The sequence below is a fragment of the Aspergillus nidulans genome, chromosome I (assembly GCF_000011425.1).
Source record: "Aspergillus nidulans FGSC A4 chromosome I".
NCBI classification, from domain to species: Eukaryota; Fungi; Ascomycota; class Eurotiomycetes; order Eurotiales; family Aspergillaceae; genus Aspergillus; species Aspergillus nidulans.
The window spans coordinates 2059888-2079714 of record NC_066257.1 but is presented as its reverse complement, the minus strand read 5'-3'; the positions used below and the strand labels follow the sequence as shown (position 1 = coordinate 2079714).

Sequence of the window (19827 nt, the reverse complement as noted above, 5' to 3'; positions counted from 1 at the left end):
CAAGACCTACATCCTAGCCTGCCAAATCCCCTGCCAAATATCCATCCACTGCCGCTGCTTATACGACAGTGGCTGCTGCGGGTCGCGGAACACATTTGCCAGTATTTCCCGAATGCGGGTTGCAAGCACCTTCATTGCAAGCATGGACTTCCAGTCACGCAGGGAGAAGCGCAGTCTGTTTGTGTCGATCGAGAGGACGCCGGGGTACATCTACTACCACGTTAATGTACTGATCAAGAAAGGGACATTCAGGAGGTAGGGAAAACGAATGCAAAATATATAGAAACGCTGTTTCGACCGAAGGCAGAACAGAACAAAACTGAGCAAATAGGACAAAACAGACCTTGAAATCGCCCTCTCCACAGAGCACCGCAACAGCCCAATCCTCAACCGCGCTCGTCTCAAATGCATTGTATTTCCTGTTCCGCCCCTGCATTATATGGTAGTAGCTTAGGTACTGACTTTGCCCTGGCGACCTCTCCGACGAAGCTGAAGGGACTCTGTTCACGGACGTTGGGTGCAAAGTGACGGACTGGTTGTTGGCGATATTCCGCCACCCTTTGCCCTCGCGGGTCAGGAGCTTGGGGTAAAAGCTCCAGGCGATAACGGACTGGATGAGCGTGTCGTTTGCGTTATTTGTGTCGTGGGATGGCGGGGTTGTGAAGAAGTGGCGTTGGCGGGTCGAGCGGGCACTTTTTCCGTATTTGTTAGTCTCCTTCGTCCTTACTCTTGTGTATTCGGTCCCTTTTGATGAAGGTGGGGTTGGAGAATACCTACCGGTTGAGAGAAGCCTTCTGGTTAGTATCGAGCGTGACAAGGCCCGCGTCGGCGATTGAGACCATAAGCTGGAGCTTGACGTCCTCAATGTTTAGCAGCGTCTGCGGGCTGAGGAAGTTCTTCCGACAGAAGGCGTACTCGTTGGCGCCTGGTGTGCTCCGTGTGCGTTTCCACGCGCAATATGCGTTATACACAGTCAATAGGTCCGAGTCACCTGCCCTGTATTAGCATTTTTCTCCATTTAATGGATTTGAACTGGAGCTAGAGACTCACCCCGTCGAAACCCAAGTCGGACCGCCTCCTTCTGAGCGTTCGAGCCCATCGTATTCACAAACGGCGACTTGCATGACAGAATCGCAGCAATGCTAATCGCCGCGTCAAGACACTTGAAGAACGCCCCGTGGATGATAAGTTTGCCGAGGAACACGTCCAGCGGAAGCTTAGCAAGCTGCTGTCCTAGCGGGGTAAGGTTCTCCGTGCTGGTTAGAGCCTTGACTTCCTTCAGTGCGTCGATCGCCCGCCGAATGTTCTTCGAGGACGGCGGATCCAGCGCTTCAAGAAGCGTTGGCTCGACTTCGCCGAGTTTGCAAATCTTGACGCGGAGGACCAGGTCTTGAAGCGAGAGTCGGAGCATCTCTGGGGTTTGTTGTTCGGCCAGCTGACATCTGTGTTAGTACCTTGTTGAATGGAGAAGACGGAAACGTACGAGATTGTCGTGGCGATGCTTGGTGAACATGTGGAAGCATATACCCCTTTGGACACGACCGGCTCGACCGCGTCGCTGCTTTGCATTTGCCCGTGAGATGAACGCCTCTACTAAACGGGACAGCTGGCGCCGCTCGTCAAACCTACTTGGATTAGCTTCCTTCTTCTGGACGTTTTGCTGGTACCCACCGCATGGTCTTCTCCTTGCCTGCATCAATAACAGCTGTGATATCAGGGATTGTGATACCTGTCTCTGCGATATTGGTGGCGATGACTATCTTCCGCATGCCATCTGGAGGCACAACGAACGCCTTCTCCTGCTCGTCGCTGGCAATTGACGAGTGGAGAGCGTGAATAATCCATCCGTGTTGAAACGTTGGCTCTGAGAGGAGCTCGTCATTCAGCCGGCGAATTTCCGCCATACCGGGAAGAAAAACCAAAATGGCTTTGCTGTAGTATTCCATTTCCGGCGCCGTTGCGAGCTTCATCAGGAGTTTCTTAATGAGCTGGTAGTCAAGTCGGTATTCATCAAAGTTCATAATCGTTTCTCGTGTTTGCTTGGAATAGTTCTCGAGAGTCGCGGCCACACCAGTAGTTTCTCCTTGGCTAGTCTCCGCGTCGTCTTCATACTCGTCGTCGGCCACATTAGACTCGTTTTCGGTGGTTCGATATTGGGTCAGCTCAATTGCATCTTCCAAAAACTTTGTCTCCACAGGGAATGTCCGCCCAGGGATATTCAAAACAGGAACGCCACCAAGGTATGTTGAGAAGCGGTTGGCATCCACCGTTGCAGACATGAGGATCAGCTTAAGGTCCTGCCGTTTCTGCATCAGCCGCCGGAGAACGATGAGAAGGAAGTCGCTGTCAATTGAACGCTCGTGCACTTCATCGAGGACGACATGAGTGATATCTTGAAAGTCATCGGGGCGTTCCAGCATTCGCACCACAACTCCGGTAGTCCTATTTCTGTTAGCTTTCTTCGATGTCCTCTCTAGGTGACACAAACGTACGCGAAAACCAGCCTTGTTGCTGGGCTGACCTTGCTCTCTAATCTAACGGCAAAACCGATCAACGAGCGCGAGGTTCCAACATCGTTCTTGCTCTCCCCCAGTTCTTCGCTCACCCTGCGCGCGAGTGAGATAGCCGAAATACGCCGCGGTTCGGTTACGTAGATCTTGCACGGACGTCCTGACAACATTTCATGTTCGAGAATAAACGATGGTATCTGTGTGCTTTTACCACTTCCGGTTTCACTACAGATAATGAGTGCACGGTGGCTATTCAGCGTGTTCAAAATCTCGTTTTTGAATGTCCAAATTGGCAATTGCATGCGGCTTTGGACCATATATTGAAAAGCGGGCGTGGAAGCCTTTTCCATCCAAATCTGGGATAACTGCTCATTGATCCCTGGAGCCTCCTTTGCACCCGCTCGCACTGGGGAACGGTTCCTTGGAGTTCCGTTTCTCTTTCGGAAGTTATCTGAAAGCACGACATCATCCTCGAAGGTGCCATGATTTTCTTGTATCAGCTTTCTTAAGCTTTTCACAACCTGCTTGTCAGCCTCATCATCTTGCACCTTCTTTGCGTTTGCAAACTCCTCCCAGAGATCTCGCCATGCGGCAGGAAGGCGCATGTACGCCTTGCCTTCTTTCGAGTTCTGGGGGAAGAGGATAAAAAGTGCAAACGTGGATGCGTAGGCCTCGGCTTGCTGGGAGGTCGGCGTCGCTATTTTGTCCATAGAGACGAATGTCGCATACGAGGTAGACTTTTGAGTGACTGCCTCGTGGGAAAAGGGAGACGGCATTTCCTGTGGCTTTGACCACCTCACCTCAAGAGCCATGCGATTCAAATGTGATGCCGTCGAGATGTCTTTATAGGTGACCTTACACCCAGAGTCGCTACATGAGTTAGTAGAATTCACCAGGGGAAGAGTGTATGTGCATACCGTGCCTTGCACGCCTCTTCCAGGACACGGCGAGGGCTGAGACCTGTCCACTTGCCAAAATCCCGGGTCGCAATAGAAGCCTTGTTCAACTCTTCAGTGATTACGCCCAGTTCTAGAGTGGGTTCTTCGTCCTGGAACATGCCTCCAAGGATATCATCAGCCTCATCATCTAAAGCTGGCGGAGTTTCTGGCTCCGACTCTTTTTTCTCAACCTGCTCCGTCTCTGCATTGGCATCAACACGTCGAAAGATGGCAGCCTCTTTCCTCAGTTCATCGAGTTTCTCCCTCCAAAGGTACTCCGCCTCCTTTCGATCGAAAAGTACATCGTTTTCGATGCTCGAAATTTTGCGCTGGAGTTTCAGTGCCTGAGGGTCATCAGTTGCGCCGGCAGGCTGGCCTTTCTTGCCCTTTTTGGGCCTATCAAAGATTTCCGGACAAAGATTGTACAAACGGGTTTGCAGATCCAAGTACTTAGGAACCAGTGTGTCTGGGTCAAGAGAGCTGTCTGAATCATAGGGATCTGGCTGTGTAATGTTTTCTCTAACGACAGGTTTCGCCTTCTGCATTTTGCTACCTGCGGCAAATTTAGGCGCAGATTTTCCTGAGGTCTCTCGATCTGAAGGATGTTAGCGCTTGCGATTCATGCGACGCCAACACTAGGGTTACCAGAGATCCAGGAAACGTTCTTATCCGCGTCTTTGCGCTGGCCGTTTGTTTGAGTGTATGAAGGTAGTTCGTCCAGACTGCAGTGCATCGCAAGCCATTCGAGAGCTTCCTCCAAGTTGCAGACAACGTCTCGGTTAGTGACTGTGAAATTGCCCGCAAAGTATATCAAGACATGCTTCAACGCCTCTTCAACCCTGTTCTCGGGGAAACCCAACCTCAGAAGAGTATCCTTCAAAACCCAGAGTTTCATACAAAGTTCGTCCTCTGTGACGACCCGTTTATCTCGCACCGGTTGAGGGCTCAGTCCCTGTTCCTCCGCCTCGGCCAGAGCAAGTATAGAACTCACAACATCCGAGGGAAGCCATTCGACATGGTTCACGGAGACTGCCTGCTGCCTGAGAACCCTTCGTTCGGTTTCTAGCTTGCTAGCTTGACGAACTGCATCACTCTTGCATTTGGCCGCATATTTCTCAACCAGGATCTGTAATTCTGCATCTTCCAGGTGTCGCTCTAGTTCCTCCGGGGTGTAATTCTGTAGAGACGGGGTTTTGTCCGAGCTCGGAGCAGTATGAGTCGGCTCAGAAGGCGTTGGACGATCACTCTCAGATACCGACTTGGAATCGACCGTTGAGGCAGGCTCTGACGTCTCTGTAGGCTTTACTTTGGAAGGAACGGAGACCGTTGCGAAGCCGCGAGCAGGGTTCGCAGCGGGCTTCTTCTTTTTCTTGCTGTTTGGCGGCATAATGCAGCGCTACAGCGCCTGTAAGAAGCTTCAGTGTCTTCTCAAGCGAGCAGCTCGTCAATGAATCACAATGACTCACTTGCAGGAGGACTGGACTGGGCGTGGATGATGCAGGACGGAAGGCGGCGAAGCTCGTCTTCCCCACACAAACCGTCGAAAACTCTTATGACAACATCAGCACGAGCAAACGCAGAGCAAGAAACGACATGCTCCCCACCACCTAACATGGACGACTTTCCATGGGATCAGGTGAAATCAGGAGATCTCGAGATTCTGCGGGTCGTGCTCCTCTCGAGTTCGACTTCGCGCAGGACTCGCGTTCTCAGTGATCTCCGCGAGAAAATTGGTATTGCCCGCCCCTCCTCCGTGGCATCAGCCCAATTCTGACCGCGTGCTTGGTTTTTTGAATCTACAGGGTCTGATCTACCGGAGATTTCCCGTCAGTCTCTCCTAGAGCTTCTTCTCCAGACAATTCCGCGATATGTTGACCGCCCGTCTCGTCAGGCCGTCCAACAATGCCTCCGCTCTCTACTCAAAGCCCCCATTCCAACCGAGGATCTGAAATACTTGGTGTCAGAATTACAGAAAGAAGCCTCCAAATCTAGCTTGGATGCAGGTTCTACATTGGTTCTTTTAGAATGGTGCTCTATCCTGCTGCAGACTCTGAAGAGCGACACCGAAACCCCGCTTTCAGTCGTGTTGGATATCATTGCCCTGGATGCTCGGGCGCTCGAGACATGTCTGGTTGCTCATCCCAAACCGGCTGTGGAAAAGTCCGCATATAGGGTAACAAGACGCGCCCTACGTGCGGTGTTCTCCGACGCCTGGGGTGACGATGCTATCAAACAGTCTGTTCAGCGCCTGGCTAGCAATGCGACCACCGGACAGAAAAATGCGCCTTTCCTTGGTGTTATCTCTGGTGTCAGCGCACGCCTACCGAATAAGAAGGAAGTTTTAGCAGGAGAGAAAAAGACCCTCGTTGCATACTATATCAAAGAACTTGTCGGGACCAAGGCTGCGCCGCCTGCACATATTGCTAATGGCATGTCCGACTTTTTCGAGTCCTTCATCACGGAGGCGGACCTCACGTCGGACATACTCCCTCCCCTCGAGAAAGCAATCCTGCGGTCTCCAGAAGTGGTATTTTGCGGGCTGCTACCGTCGCTTTTCTCATATCTTCCGACAGAAATCGACCTTTCGGAGATATTATATTCTCGCTTGCTCAAGCACTTGCTATCCAGTATGAAGTCGAATAACCCTCTCATTCGGCAAGGTGCTCTGCAATCATTCGAGTCACTTCTCGTCAAATCTAAGACCGAAAGCTTGCTTCTCAAGATTGCTGGCGAGGTTATTGGGCCTCTGAAAGGCAATAAAATCACCAGTCCAGAGCAACGTGCTATTTACGCTCAAGCCCTCTCAGCAGTTTCTCCTACAACCGATATTTCCAAAGACATCATACAAGGATTTGTACCAGTCTTCACTCGCGAGTCAAACGAGGCTGCCCTTGAACAAGAGATCAAGGCGTTCGCTAAACACCTCACCCGCCTCATTCAATCAAAGGCGAAAATTCCTGATGACGTCGTCAATACTATCGTCAAGGGGTCTGCTGAGAAAAAAATACCGTTTCGAAGACTTTGGCAGCTCTATATTGGCCAAGCTATTTGGCAGGCTGAGCCTGAAACATTGGCGAGCAATGAGATTGAACCTTTTGTTACAAAATTTGTAGCCAAGCTGGAGGGGATTTTCAAAGAAGTCTCGTCTAATCCATTGCCATCGGCACAGAACGGAGCTCTTTTCACAGCGTATGTTTACCTCGCGCTCTGCGGACGGCTGTCTGCACTCGAGAAATTCGACAAGGCAGCCTGGGAAGAGAATGTCGGCCACTCCATGGCGCTTCAGCCGAAGCCATCCTTCCTTCTGAATCCCAAGGCGTACTCCAAGCTGGCCTCCCAAGCAGAGGTCCAGTGGGCTGTCAGAACTCTTGCTGCTGTCCCTTCTGCTGCTAAGTTTGATGATGCTGATGCACAAACTAAGACCGCCTGGGCTGAGGCATTTATTTACGCTATAACAGCCCCTGGGCTGCACAACAGTTTTCGTGATGAATCCGCTCGTAACTTGTCTATCGTCTACAAGACAAACATTGGTGCAATAGGACGTGTTATAACGGACGCTCTTTGGTCTTGGATTCTCGCTTTTAGAACAGGGGAGAAAGAGTCTGCTCCTGTCTCTGCAGGCCCGGACCACCTAAAGTTCCTTCACCTGGTCGTTAAGGCAATCTGCCCTGCTCCGTCCAGCTCAGAGTCTTCGGAGCAGACTCCTGCCGGTCTTAAGAGTCAGCTTATCAGCCTGCTGCTTCTCGCTCGGCCTGAGATGATTCCTAATGCTCATTGGATTGATCTTTGTTTGAGAACTGGCACGGATCCTGGTAACCTTGTCCGTGAGTTTTCGAGTGATTGCATGAACCAATTGGTCCGGGTGCAAGAGGATCCCATTCAATCTAAAGTCCCCCAGGTTGACGCTGCTATTTGGGCTGCAGCCGGTGACTTGGCTTTTGTAGCGCCTGATGTAATGGTCTCCCAGCTTGTTGAACAGATTAAGGAAGATCTAGACGTCTCGCGCGTGGCCCATTTCACTCCCACCGATGCTGCAATTGCCAGGACTCCTGAAGGTACCATGTTCGTAGACGTGCTGAACACAAAGTCAAGACAAACATTTGACAAGAATACCAAAGATTATGATATTCTCAAGTGGGAGGAGGAGATGCGGGCACACTTGGCCCAGAAACAGGGCGAGAAGCCAAAGAAGCTTACTGCAGACGAGCAAGCGAAGGTGAAGGCGCAGCTCGCCAAGGAAGCCAAGATCCGTGAAGATGTTCTACGCGAGGTGAAGAGAATCGAACGTGGCTGTGGACTCATCCAGGGCCTCGCCGCTGGGCCAGCCATTGACGCAGATGACTGGATCAACCCGGCGCTCGCATCATTACTAGAACTTTCAAAGGCGGGAGCTGGTTTGTTCGCCGGAGACGTCATCTCAAATGCTTACATCAAATGCTCTGAGAAGGTATCTTCGCGCCTTGGTCCTCTACGGCAATTTGTGGGTGTCGCCACTCTTAGAGCCATGGGCAAGGGCACTGTGCCTGCTGAGATGGAACTAGAGCCTCTTGGAAGTAAGTTGTTCGGGATATTATGGAGTATACACTCTAACCAATCGTAGAGCTAGTCACAAGGATTCTCTATCGCTTGCGCTTCGCGTCCGAGCAGCGCCCCCTTGATAACTCTTCTCTGGCATACGCTCTGCCTCTCCTATTCACGGTCCTCGCACAGAACGGCATTGAAGAGGAAAAAGGCGACGAGGAGGGCGAGCAGGTGCTGCTTGCTCTTGAAATCCTGTCCTACCACTCAGGCTCATGTTAGTCCTCGTCCGATCATTAGCAAGACTCCACTAACAGGACCATCTAGTTACCGATAACCGTCTTCCTCGAGTAGAGATTCTCGGCCAGCTGATATCCTCCATGCAGAGGTATACTCAGCATTACAAGCTCATCAAAGATACTCTATTCGATGCAAGCAGGTGTATCGCGCCGAATATCAACGAAAACGAAGTGAACGTTCTCCTCAAAGGCACCATTGTCTCGGACCCGTCTGTACGGTCAGCAGTCCTACAGGCCATTGACGCTGAAATTGACTTAACCGATATGGACTTTTCCGAGCATATCTGGCTTGAATGCCATGATCATGTGGAGGAAAACGCCGAGATAGCCGAGAGCATTTGGGAAGAGAACGGCCTGGAAATTGATGAGACTGCGTATGGAAAGCTCATTCCCTACCTCGACTCTCGGGATTCCAATCTCCGAGGAGCTGCCGCTCGTGCAATAGCCCATGCAATTGAGTCAAACCATTCAGTGTTCGGTGATATTATCTCTCAGCTTCAATCGAAATACGAATTCGAAATCCGGCCCAAGGAGCCCGAGAAAGACAAGTATGGCATGCCGAAGAAGGTTGACACGACAGACCACTGGGAGTCACGCAGCGGTATTGCTCTTGCCTTTGGGGCCATGCAAAACCTTTTCGAAGGTGATCAAATCGTCTCATTCCTCCGGTTCTTGATTGAGAGGGGACCACTTATCGATCGCAGCAGTGTTGTCAGAGATCAGATGGCCGACAGCGGTAAAGGTGTTATTGCCGCACGTGGTCAGGAGAAGGTGGAAGAGCTGATGAAGCTCCTGGAGACAACTCTAGAGACCTCAGATAAGGGAAGCGAGACATCCGATCTTCTTAACGAGGCTGTCGTCGTCCTCTACGGCTCCCTGGCCCAGCACCTCAAGTCGGATGATCCACGGTTGCAAACTGTCATCAAGAGACTTCTTGCCACTCTTCCTACTCCCTCCGAATCGGTTCAGTCTGCTGTGTCCGACTGTCTCCCACCCCTAATTCGACTTGCGGGGCGCCAGAGCGGCAAGTACGCCCAGGAAATGCTAGACCAAATCCTGCAGAGCAAGGATTACGCCACCCAGCGTGGTGCGGCTTATGGGTTAGCTGGTATTGTTAAGGGCCGGGGAATTGTCACACTGCGCGAGTTCCGGGTCATGCCCCATCTGCAAGACGCTGCTGAGAACAAGAAAGAGCCTCATAAAAGACTGGGTGCTCTAATGGCGTATGAGCTTTTTGCAACCATTCTTGGCCGGACATACGAGCCGTACGTTATTCAAGTGGTTCCACAGCTCCTGACTAGCTTCGGCGACCCGAACGCGGATGTCCGCGAGGCTTGCCTGTACACGGCAAAAGCCTGCTTTTCGAACCTCAGCTCTTATGGCGTCAAGAAAATTCTTCCTACTCTCCTTGAAGGTCTCGACGATACCCAATGGCGTAGCCAGAAGGGGGCATGTGATTTGCTAGGAGCCATGGCCTACCTTGACCCGCAGCAACTCGCCGTCAGTCTGCCTGAGATAATACCTCCACTGACTGTCGTGTTGAACGACACCCATAAAGAGGTGCGCAATGCTGCGAACCGCAGTCTTCAACGATTCGGAGAAGTTATCAGCAATCCTGAAATAAAATCGTTGGTTAATGTATTGCTGAAGGCCCTGAGCGATCCCACCAAATTCACAGATGAAGCCCTCGATGCCCTTATCAAAGTCTCCTTCGTCCATTATCTGGACGCACCATCTCTGGCTCTTGTTGTTCGCATCCTTGAGCGTGGTCTTGGCGACAGATCAGCGACTAAGCGGAAGTCTGCCCAAATTATTGGCAGTCTGGCTCACCTTACGGAGCGCAAGGACCTTATCACTCACCTGCCTATCATCGTTTCTGGGCTCAATTTGGCCATCGTTGATCCTGTGCCTACAACTCGTGCTACTGCATCCAAGGCCCTTGGTTCCTTAATTGAGAAACTCGGAGAAGATGCGCTGCCGGATCTCATCCCCAACCTTATGTCTACGCTCAAGTCAGACACAGGAGCCGGCGACCGTTTGGGATCCGCTCAGGCTCTTTCGGAGGTTCTGGCGGGTCTTGGCACAACAAGACTCGAGGAGACCTTGCCAACAATTCTACAGAATGTCAGCAGCTCCAAGGCCACTATCCGCGAAGGTTTTATGACCCTCTTTATCTACTTGCCTGCCTGCTTCGGAAACAGCTTCGCGCCATACCTTGGCAGAATAATTCCACCTATCTTGGCTGGTCTGGCTGACGATGTCGACACGATTCGTGAGACTTCGCTTCGCGCCGGTCGCCTGCTGGTCAAGAACTTCTCGTCCAAGGCAATCGATCTTCTGCTTCCTGAACTTGAGCGCGGACTTGCGGATGATAGCTACCGTATCAGGTTGAGTTCCGTCGAGTTGGTTGGTGATCTGCTCTTCAGTATTACAGGCATCACGGCCAAGACCGAGGCCGAAGAGGAGGATGAAGAAGCCGCTCAGGCTGGACAGTCACTGCTCGAGGTTCTTGGAGAGGAGAGGAGAGACAAGGTCTTGTCCGCGCTGTTTATCTGCCGCTGCGATACTTCCGGTCTCGTCAAGACTGCAGCAATGGGTGTATGGAAGTCGCTTGTCGCGTCTCCAAGAACACTCAAAGAGATGGTCCCCACCTTGTCCCAGCTCATCATTCGCCGTCTTGGTTCTTCCAACATGGAGCAAAAGGTCATTGCAAGCAATGCTCTTGGAGATCTCATCAAGAAAGCCGGAGAGTCTGTTCTCGCCACTTTGCTGCCTACTCTTGAAGATGGTCTCCAAACCTCCCCCGATGTGGATGTCAAGCAAGGTATCTGTATCGCGCTCAAGGAAATCATCGCATCTTCCTCCCCAGATGCCCTCGAGGACTACGAGAAGATTCTCATATCCATTGTCCGTGTGGCATTGGTTGACAACGATGATGATGTCCGAGAAGCAGCCGCTGAGGCTTTCGATGCCCTGCAGCAAATCTTGGGCAAGAAGGCTGTGGATCAGGTTCTGCCCCATCTCCTGCTCCTACTACGGAACGACGAAGATGCTGAGCAAGCATTGTCAGCCTTGTTGACTCTCCTCACGGAGCAGACGCGTGCTAACATCATTCTACCCAACCTCATCCCGACTCTACTGACATCACCTATTTCCACGTTCAACGCCAAAGCACTCGCGTCTCTGGCCGAAGTCGCTGGCTCTGCGATGGCTCGTCGCTTGCCCACTATCTTGAACACGCTGATGGACAACATTATCACGTGCAAGGACGATGAACAGCGGAAAGAGCTCGATGACGCATTCAGCACTATTTTGGTTTCCGTGGATGAGTTTGACGGGCTAAATGTCATGATGAGCGTGATGCTAGCCTTGATTAAACACGATGATGAGCGCCGTCGTACCCGCGCGGCCGACCATCTCAGAAGATTCTTCTCCGATGCGGAGATCGACTTCTCTCGATACCACCAAGACCTTATTCGCGTGTTGCTAATCTCCTTTGACGACCCGGATAAGGACGTCGTCAAAGCTGCTTGGGGCGCCCTTAGCGGGCTTACCTCTCGCCTGCGCAAGGAAGAGATGGAAGTTTTGTCCGTACCAACCAGACAAATCCTCAAGGGTGTTGGAGTACCTGGGGCCGACCTTCCCGGTTTCAGCTTACCGAAGGGTATCACTGCCATTTTGCCAATCTTCCTACAGGGTCTTTTGAACGGCAGTGTTGAGCAACGTACCCAGGCCGCCCTTGCAATTGGTGACCTCATTGACCGCACGGCGGCGGATTCCTTGAAGCTGTTTGTGACTCAAATCACCGGTCCCCTCATTCGTGTCGTGTCAGAGCGCTCAGTCGACCTCAAGTGTAGGCAAATCAATCAGCTGTTTTCCGTTCATCGAAGCTAACAAGATTCCAGGTGCCATTTTCTTTACGCTCAATAAGCTCCTGCAGAAGATTCCCCTCGCTGTCAAGCCTTTCTTGCCCCAGCTTCAACGAACCTTTGCCCGAGGTTTAGCTGACCAGACTAGCGAGACTTTGCGTAACAGGGCTGCCAAGGGTCTTGGAATTTTGATCACCCTGACGCCTCGTGTCGATCCACTGATTGCAGGTATGAGCATTTACCTGTTCCCCATGATTCTGATACTGACTGAATACAGAACTCATCACTGGAACGAAGACTGCCGATGTTGGCGTGCGGAATGCCATGATGAAGGCTCTACAAGAGGTTGTAGGCAAGGCTGGTGCGAACATGAGCGAGGCTTCCAAGAACTCTCTCCTTGCTCTTATCGACGACGACGCCAGCGATCAAACAGGTATGTGATATCACCTTTGCGTGAACTTGCAAAAACTGATTCGCGCAGATGCCGTGGCCATCACCAACGCCAAGTTGCTTGGAGCACTCGTTAAAGTTCTGCCACCAGCTACTGCTGGCCCGCTTATCAAGTACGTTAAAACTCATCTCGTTTTACGCAACTACTAATATCCATTAGGAGCCGCGTGCTCACATCGAACTTCTCGCATGCGTCCATTTTGGGATTGAATGCCCTACTGGTCGACTCTCCGTCATCATTGACAGAGCACTTTGCGGCAGAGACAGTGAACCTGATCTGCCAGGGTGTTACGCATAAGGATGTAAGGAATCTACGCTGACGTCTATAAGGACCAATCTAACGCGAACAGCCCTTTATCTCCGATAACAGTGTACTCGCCGCTGGAAAGTACTTGCTGCTTGAGGAGCAGCATAGCTTTGAAAGCAACAAGGCTATTTTCGAGGCCTTGTCACCGTGCCTTCAGCCCGGCACGCCGTCCGACACCCGGCGACTGGCGCTGGTCGTGATCCGAACAGTCGGCCGCCTGCACTCAGAGCTGACGCGGCCCCATCTCGGGCTTCTCGCACCGCCAATATTTGCCGGCGTCCGCGACATGGTCATTCCTGTCAAGCTCGCAGCAGAAGCTGCCTTCCTCTCCATATTCTCAGTGGTGGACTCGGACTCCGCCGTATTCGACAAGTACATGGCAGGGCCTGGCGCTGAACTTCCGCCAGGACCTAAGCGGAGCATGTCTGACTACTTCAAACGAGTTGCGATGCGCCTAGCTACCCAGGCGCGTGAGAGAAGGGAGGCTGAAGGCGGACAGGGCGGTCTGGGACTGTCTAACGACGAGGTCGAGGACGAAAAGGAGGTGTGGAGTATTGGAAAAGTCGAGTTGGAGGAGGGTTCGTTTGGCGACGAGTGATGATTTGTTATGCTTGACCTACGAACTGCATGAGTATAGACAGATGTATACCCTTGTTTTCCGGGGAATCTATGTTAAAATCCAAAAAAGTCGACCCTTATCATCGCGATAAGATATAATCACGTGATTTAGCGAGCCAGTGAAGCCAACATATTCACCTACAAAATGATACGCCACCTATAAAGTGAATTTTGACCAAAATGTTCTTTGAAACATAAATAATTGGTAAGCCACCAATGTAGTCATTTTGCGGAGTAATGACTGAGGGAATGATGCTAGGGCACATCGCTCACTCATCCAAACTCATAATGACGAGTTCCGGCTAGCGTGGGGTACAAGCCCTAAAGTGGAGGCCCTCGCTTAGAGCACAGTGGCTTAGCTAATCATCCGCCCCGATCTCAAACTCCTCACTTTGGGAATTCAATCCGTTGTCGAGTGCAACGAACATCATCCGCCAACGACCGTCGATACGCCGACATCAAGATGTGAGTTCATCTCCCGAAGTCGATACTCTTATCCTGCGAACGAAATACTGCTCTTTGATGGACGTCTAAGGCGTGTTAAGCGTGCCATGGACTGTTGAGCTCGAAGCGATGCTGCTTCGTCTCCTCCGGGATAGAATTTCTCGAAAGGCCTCATGCTGACTGCGTGTGTTTTTTCTCGCATTACAGGGTCAACCTTCGCACCCAGAAGCGCCTCGCCGCCTCCGTGGTTGGCTGCGGCAAGCGCAAGATTTGGCTCGACCCCAACGAGATGAGCGAAATCTCCAATGCCAACTCCCGCCAGACCATCCGCAAGCTCGTCAAGGACGGCCTCATCATCCGCAAGCCCGTCACCATGCACTCCCGTTCCCGTGCCCGTGAGCTCAACGCCGCCCGCCGGATCGGTCGTCACCGCGGTCTGGGTAAGCGCAAGGGTACCAAGGAGGCCCGTATGCCCAGCTCCCTCCTCTGGATGCGCCGCATGCGTGTCCTCCGCCGTCTCCTCGTCCGCTACCGTGCCGCCGGCAAGATCGACAAGCACCTCTACCACGAGCTCTACCACCTCTCCAAGGGTAACACTTTCAAGCACAAGCGTGCCCTGATCGAACACGTGAGTAATTGACGATGAGTGGCGGCACAACAGGGGTGGTTTCGCATGCATGAATTCAGACTGACTGTCTCCACAGATCCAAAAGGCCAAGGCTGAGAGGCACCGTGAGCGCATCCTCAAGGAGGAGATGGACGCTAAGCGTGCCAAGAACAAGGCTCTCCGTGAGCGACGACAGGAGCGTCTCGAGGCCAAGCGCAACGCTCTTGTTGGCGAGGAGCAGGAGTAAACGCTTTGATTTTCTTTCCTTCATTGACGGGATTTGGCGGTGCGGATGTTTGAACTGGGGAATCGATCAGCCCAAGAGATATCATTTCAGATCGACCACATCGCTCGTTTCCACATTCCAGGTTCGACTCGGTGGGATATTTGCATCCGGGATACCCTGGGACTGGGTTCGGGAACAGGGAAAAGAACTCTTTTCTTCTTTCTTTCTCTGGTGAAAAGTGGATAGAGGGAGGAGAAGACGGTATATGGAAACGAGGGGAAAGGAATGAAAAAAATATGAACAAGGATTTCTTCTACAAATCAATGGCATGGCGCTTTGTGTGTGATATGGCAACTTGGATTGATTGCATTCTACCGTCTTCCCCGCCCGCCAACCTGCGCTTTAAAATATAATGTCGTAACGTTCTTCTGTGGTAGATGTCCGTCCGTTCACCATGACTTTCTTATCCTTGCGTACAAGTCTGTCTTCGGAAAGGCTATATCGCTGGCTCTAGATTCTCCTGGTCACGACGCTTTCCAGGTATAGTCTCTGCAGAAAAGGATACCTGTCGGTTGCCGTCACCGACTCTTACAGGGAATATGCAAGTAATCATGGCGATGATTTCTAACATTTACCGGAATGTATTAGCTGTCTGCCACTTGTTTGCTATCCAGCAGGCCTCCCCTCGCCTATAAATCCCGGCTATGCCCATGCCTGACTGTCTTCCTCACTTAGCATCCACACCTTTGTCTTCGGCTCTATACCATCCAATACATACCCTCACCTATACTCTCTCCTCAACCTTTTTTCACGCCGGTATAGATCATTATTTGTTGGTTTTCTTGACACACGATCTCCCTCTATATAGTATTTAACCTCGACTTATATATTTATCCCTCAATGACTTCGAGGTTATCGAATTCCCTTATCCTTCGCTATACATCCGCATATATATATAACGTCTGTCTATTCTTGTACACTCATATCCTTGTTATACTCTGTTATACGTTGTTATATATCTTTGCCACCTGAGGTGTCTTGAAGAGAGTTCCCCTTCCATCTCCAGATTTGACTTCCATCAACAGGTCTCTTTCCCCTGCCGAGCTGATGAAGGTGTTTGAGTCGTGCATCCTGTGCACGTATCCAATCTCAACGTCGAACGCTGCGTGATCGCTGAGAAACGCCATTTATGCGCAATCTGGCCTCCTATTCGGCGCAATACTGCTCGAAGAAGGTCATCTCAAAGATAAGCCATTTCTAGATTGAGCTTAAGCCTTGCCTTTTCGAGACCCGGGGAATTAGATCGCCACGCAACGATCATTGACCGTCTAATATATATCTGGGTACATCACTCCAAGCCCATATTCAGAAACCACAGGCGAGGAGGATAAATCACTTTTCCTGCTTTCCTCGTCCTGCTTTATGGTGACCGCAACGGCTAGATAGGAGATATCCCAACCAAAACGATGGCATTGTCGAACGACTGGTCGATGGAGGGACGTATATGTCTTACTAATCACACCACGGATGTACTTTATCCGCACCGCCGAGATTTACAGGATTGTCGAGCGTCAAGCCTAGCGAACGACGATATCTACCCTTCCAATACTTCCACGTGACAGGCCTGGGTCAATACCGCATTCAGCCTGGTATGACGACATTATGAAATACGGGGATCACAAAGGGTGGTCAAGCAATCCAAATGGCCGAGTCAATAGGAGAAGTCCTTGTACAGAAACACAGAATGGAACTTGCTCAGAATGCCTTCTACCCGAAGAACATCTTAAGGCTTATAGGACGTTGATGTATTTCACAGCATCTGCGTGCCCTAGGTCGCGGCGAACCTGGCGAGTGTTGTCAGCGCCTGAAAAAGGTCCCCCGGCACTTACCACCTCACTTTCGTCTTGAGGTCGTTCGTCTTGCGGGGCTTGAGGCTGGTGTTGAGACCTGGAAAGACACAGAAGCCTTCGAAAAGCGTCCACAGGAAGCCTCCAGACATCGAGATAAGGCTGACGTCTCCATCAGGCGCTACGGAACCTAAACCATAGCCTATTTCTGATGCTCAACAAGCTCAGGGAGCCAACCGTAAGCCTCTGGTGTCGGTGGAGTGCTGGACGAGGAAGGTTTTTGATAAGCCTGCTCTGGGGTCGTTAGTGGTGGGCCTTTGGTAGTCTTAGTTTCCTTATTTTGAATATAAAGCTTTCTTGTCTACTAAGCTTCTTGGAGGGCGTTACGTATACGTAAAGCCTCGCCACCGTTGGAAAGGTCAAGACGTTCCCATCAATACTCCACCCGCGCTAGGAGAAGAAAGGGGTTTACGCCTTTGGCAGGCCGCCGGTCATATAAAAACCCCATGGAGTAAAGATCATGATGCTTTGGCGCGGTCGGAGCTTCTCTGCTTGGATTACATTTATAGCGTTAGTTGGCATATATTACTGGCCTCAACATTTTAGGTATTTCTGAGTTCTTGTGCCCGTTCCACAGCCTTTCAGGTAATAGAACCAAAGCTGCCTGCTATTATGAAGACAGAACAGTACGATCAAGGAAAGGTTCAGAGATGGCAAAGAGCAATGCTGTTGTCTGGCCTACGTGCATTCCAGTTTCCGTTAACTCCGCCGTAAGTCCATCCGCCCCTCGTGACGAAAACCCTAAGTCCATTAGCTCCAGCGAATATAACTGCAACTCCTCGTCATACAATTTCCGATATACTTAGCAAGCAAATTATAAGGGGTATCTTTGAATTAATTTACGAAATTCATTATGAAGATTATCCTTACAGGCACGACCGGCTTCGTCGGAACCGAAGTCCTCCACCAAGCTCTCCAGCATCCCTCCATCACATCGATCGTCGTTCTATCCCGCAAACAACTTCCTGACTCCGTTACTACGGACCCGAAAATCACTGTCAAGATTATCGATGACTTTCTTTCATATCCAGACTCGCTTCTCCATGACCTCATAGGTGCCGAAGCCTGTATCTGGTAGGCCTCCACCGTTTACCCTCTCTGCATCTCACTGGATACCTATCTAACGTATGTATGCAATATAGGACCCTTGGACTTCCCTACCACTCCGATATAGCCTTTTATCGCAGAGTTAATGTAGAATATACGCTCGCTGCCGTAAGAGCGTTCACTGAGTCTCTCACGCCGAGCTTAGAGAAACCACTGAGGTTCATCTACTGCAGCGGTGCAGCGGCCGTTCGAGACCAAGAAAAGCCCTTGTGGCTGATGCCACAGACACGCAAGATCAGGGTGGGTCTCTGCTCTACTTCATCCTTTGCAGTGTTGTTCTACTTTTCCTTTTCTCACCTGGATAGCTTGCTGATGAACAATCTGACGTGGTGATAGGGCCAAGTTGAGAATGAGCTCCTTGAACACGCCGAAAAGAATGCTGGCAAGGTTGAGGTTTATGTTCTCCGTCCGGCGATGATTTTCTCAACGGGCTGGTCGTTGGGCTGGCTTCTCTCTGGTATGACGCCGTCGATTGCGGTGGATACTCTGAGTAGGGTCATGTTGGACCTTGCCGTTAACGGGGGAAGGGTGGGGAGGGTAGTGGAAAACAAGGAAATGAATGCATGGGACAAGACGTAGAAGTATGATTGATGTCTGGGATGGTCTCATTCTCGTTTCGAGATCGAGTTCCGTACTATTCGGCATTTCTCTGGCAGTTTACCCAGTCTGATTTCGCTGAGGGAGCTAGCACCCTCACATGTCATTAGAGCCTGGCAGCGGTTTTCTGGCATCAGGACGAATAAACAGAGGCCCTGCCTGTGGCCCAACGCCCCTTCACCACCATGGATAATGGAGGCTCAGTTCGAGCGAGTCTGTATGTGAGGTGTGGATGCCAGTATTGGCGCAGAACTACTTTACTAGGTCTGTGCCGTTTCATGAGGGCCGACGCTGCAATGAGCAAGGTTTGAGTTGTATGAGGTATGGTTGATTGTTGTTATCTGAAGTGTTAACCTGAAAATATGACTGTCTAAGACTAATCTGATAGTCATGACGCCTTTTTAGCTTAGTGATATATTTTCCCCTTCCTTCCCCAGTAGTAGGAAAGGGTCACAACCCAGTCCCTAATACCTGAAGCCCTTAATTCTTGTCCAATCCGTATGCTGTTAGGAATTTAATGAAATACTTATAGTGCTGGCTTACGTGACTCTGCCCACTTAACTCAAGATCCACCGTGCGTTGAATGAAAAGCAGTCAGTCAGCCATCATCCACCACAAAGTACTACCTCAATTCCTCACATTGGAGCGCTAGGTCTCTCATCCAGCCAGGTAATACCCGCCCCAGCTGCCGCTCGAGTATTTCCTCCTTCAGTTTTTAGCCAGAAAATAAGAGCCAGCCACGCCGTATTGACGGGGCAGTCTCGGGTTATAAGGGGAAAAGAGAATAGTCATACATTCAAAGGGGCCAGTCTACGAGCTGGTGGTCGGGCAGTAAGAAAACAAACATGAATAAATAAGTAAAATATATAAATAAGAAGTTACTGTATACTGTCTGAGACTTCTCAAAATGGGAATAGAACAATCTTAGAACAGAAAGAGGAAGCGCTAAGGATGATTGAACTACTGATGGCCTCAGGCTGCTGTGACAGTAACGATACCTCATATATTACCAGTTACTGCTGGGCGAGTGTTGGCTTACATATGAGTTGGAAGCGGGGCTGTTCTGTATCGTAAACCAGTGACTTTCACTGGATGCTGGCTCTAGCTCTTTCTGTTAATCACCCACTCACCAGATATACAAAAATGAGCGTTTGTATCTGCCTTGAATAGCCATCACGATAAATATGAAGCAGCGTTCTAAACATATCCCATCAACTGGCTAACTCCCCTCTCGCCAACTCAGAGCAGCTGTCTGCTGCTGCATCGGCAGCTCATATTCTAGGCCTCTGATCTCAGCTGCGCAAAATCGCTTCGAAGAGAGCTTCAACGCCCTGTTGAGGCGACACCTTGGACTTTGCACCTCTCGCTGATTGTGGTTTATTACCCTATTAACGAGGTTCGACCGTCGAGCCACCGTCGTGCCACCATCG

At 50.9% G+C, this 19827-nt stretch overlaps 4 protein-coding genes across 4 annotated transcripts, besides 1 other annotated feature; 3 read left to right on the top strand and 1 right to left on the bottom strand.

Annotated features, from left to right (window-relative positions):
• Positions 1-19827: part of a sequence feature (contig 1.100 1..337251(-1)) that runs on past both edges of the window.
• On the bottom strand, positions 7-4835 carry ANIA_05839 (putative ATP dependent RNA helicase; the record flags this gene model as incomplete). Its single annotated transcript, XM_658351.1, has 9 exons — positions 7-210; positions 344-692; positions 778-991; positions 1051-1435; positions 1484-1625; positions 1672-2442; positions 2493-3380; positions 3428-4043; positions 4094-4835. 9 exons carry the CDS (start codon positions 4833-4835, stop codon positions 7-9), a joined length of 4311 nt encoding a protein of 1436 aa, XP_663443.1.
• On the top strand, positions 5061-13576 carry ANIA_10734 (putative translational activator; the record flags this gene model as incomplete). The annotated part of the gene is made up of 9 exons (XM_050612711.1): positions 5061-5181; positions 5251-8001; positions 8049-8243; positions 8294-12118; positions 12171-12362; positions 12412-12567; positions 12616-12697; positions 12745-12886; positions 12935-13576. The coding sequence occupies 9 exons, from the start codon at positions 5061-5063 to the stop codon at positions 13487-13489; spliced, it is 8019 nt and encodes a 2672-aa protein (XP_050467080.1). The 3' UTR covers positions 13490-13576.
• On the top strand, positions 13915-15184 carry ANIA_10740 (60S ribosomal protein eL19). The gene is made up of 3 exons (XM_050612710.1): positions 13915-13974; positions 14161-14581; positions 14658-15184. Coding segments are annotated over exons 1-3 (573 nt in total). The 5' UTR covers positions 13915-13972; the 3' UTR covers positions 14808-15184.
• ANIA_05841 (uncharacterized protein) lies at positions 17344-18379 on the top strand (the record flags this gene model as incomplete). Its single annotated transcript, XM_658353.1, has 4 exons — positions 17344-17403; positions 17553-17767; positions 17836-18040; positions 18137-18379. The coding sequence occupies 4 exons, from the start codon at positions 17344-17346 to the stop codon at positions 18377-18379; spliced, it is 723 nt and encodes a 240-aa protein (XP_663445.1).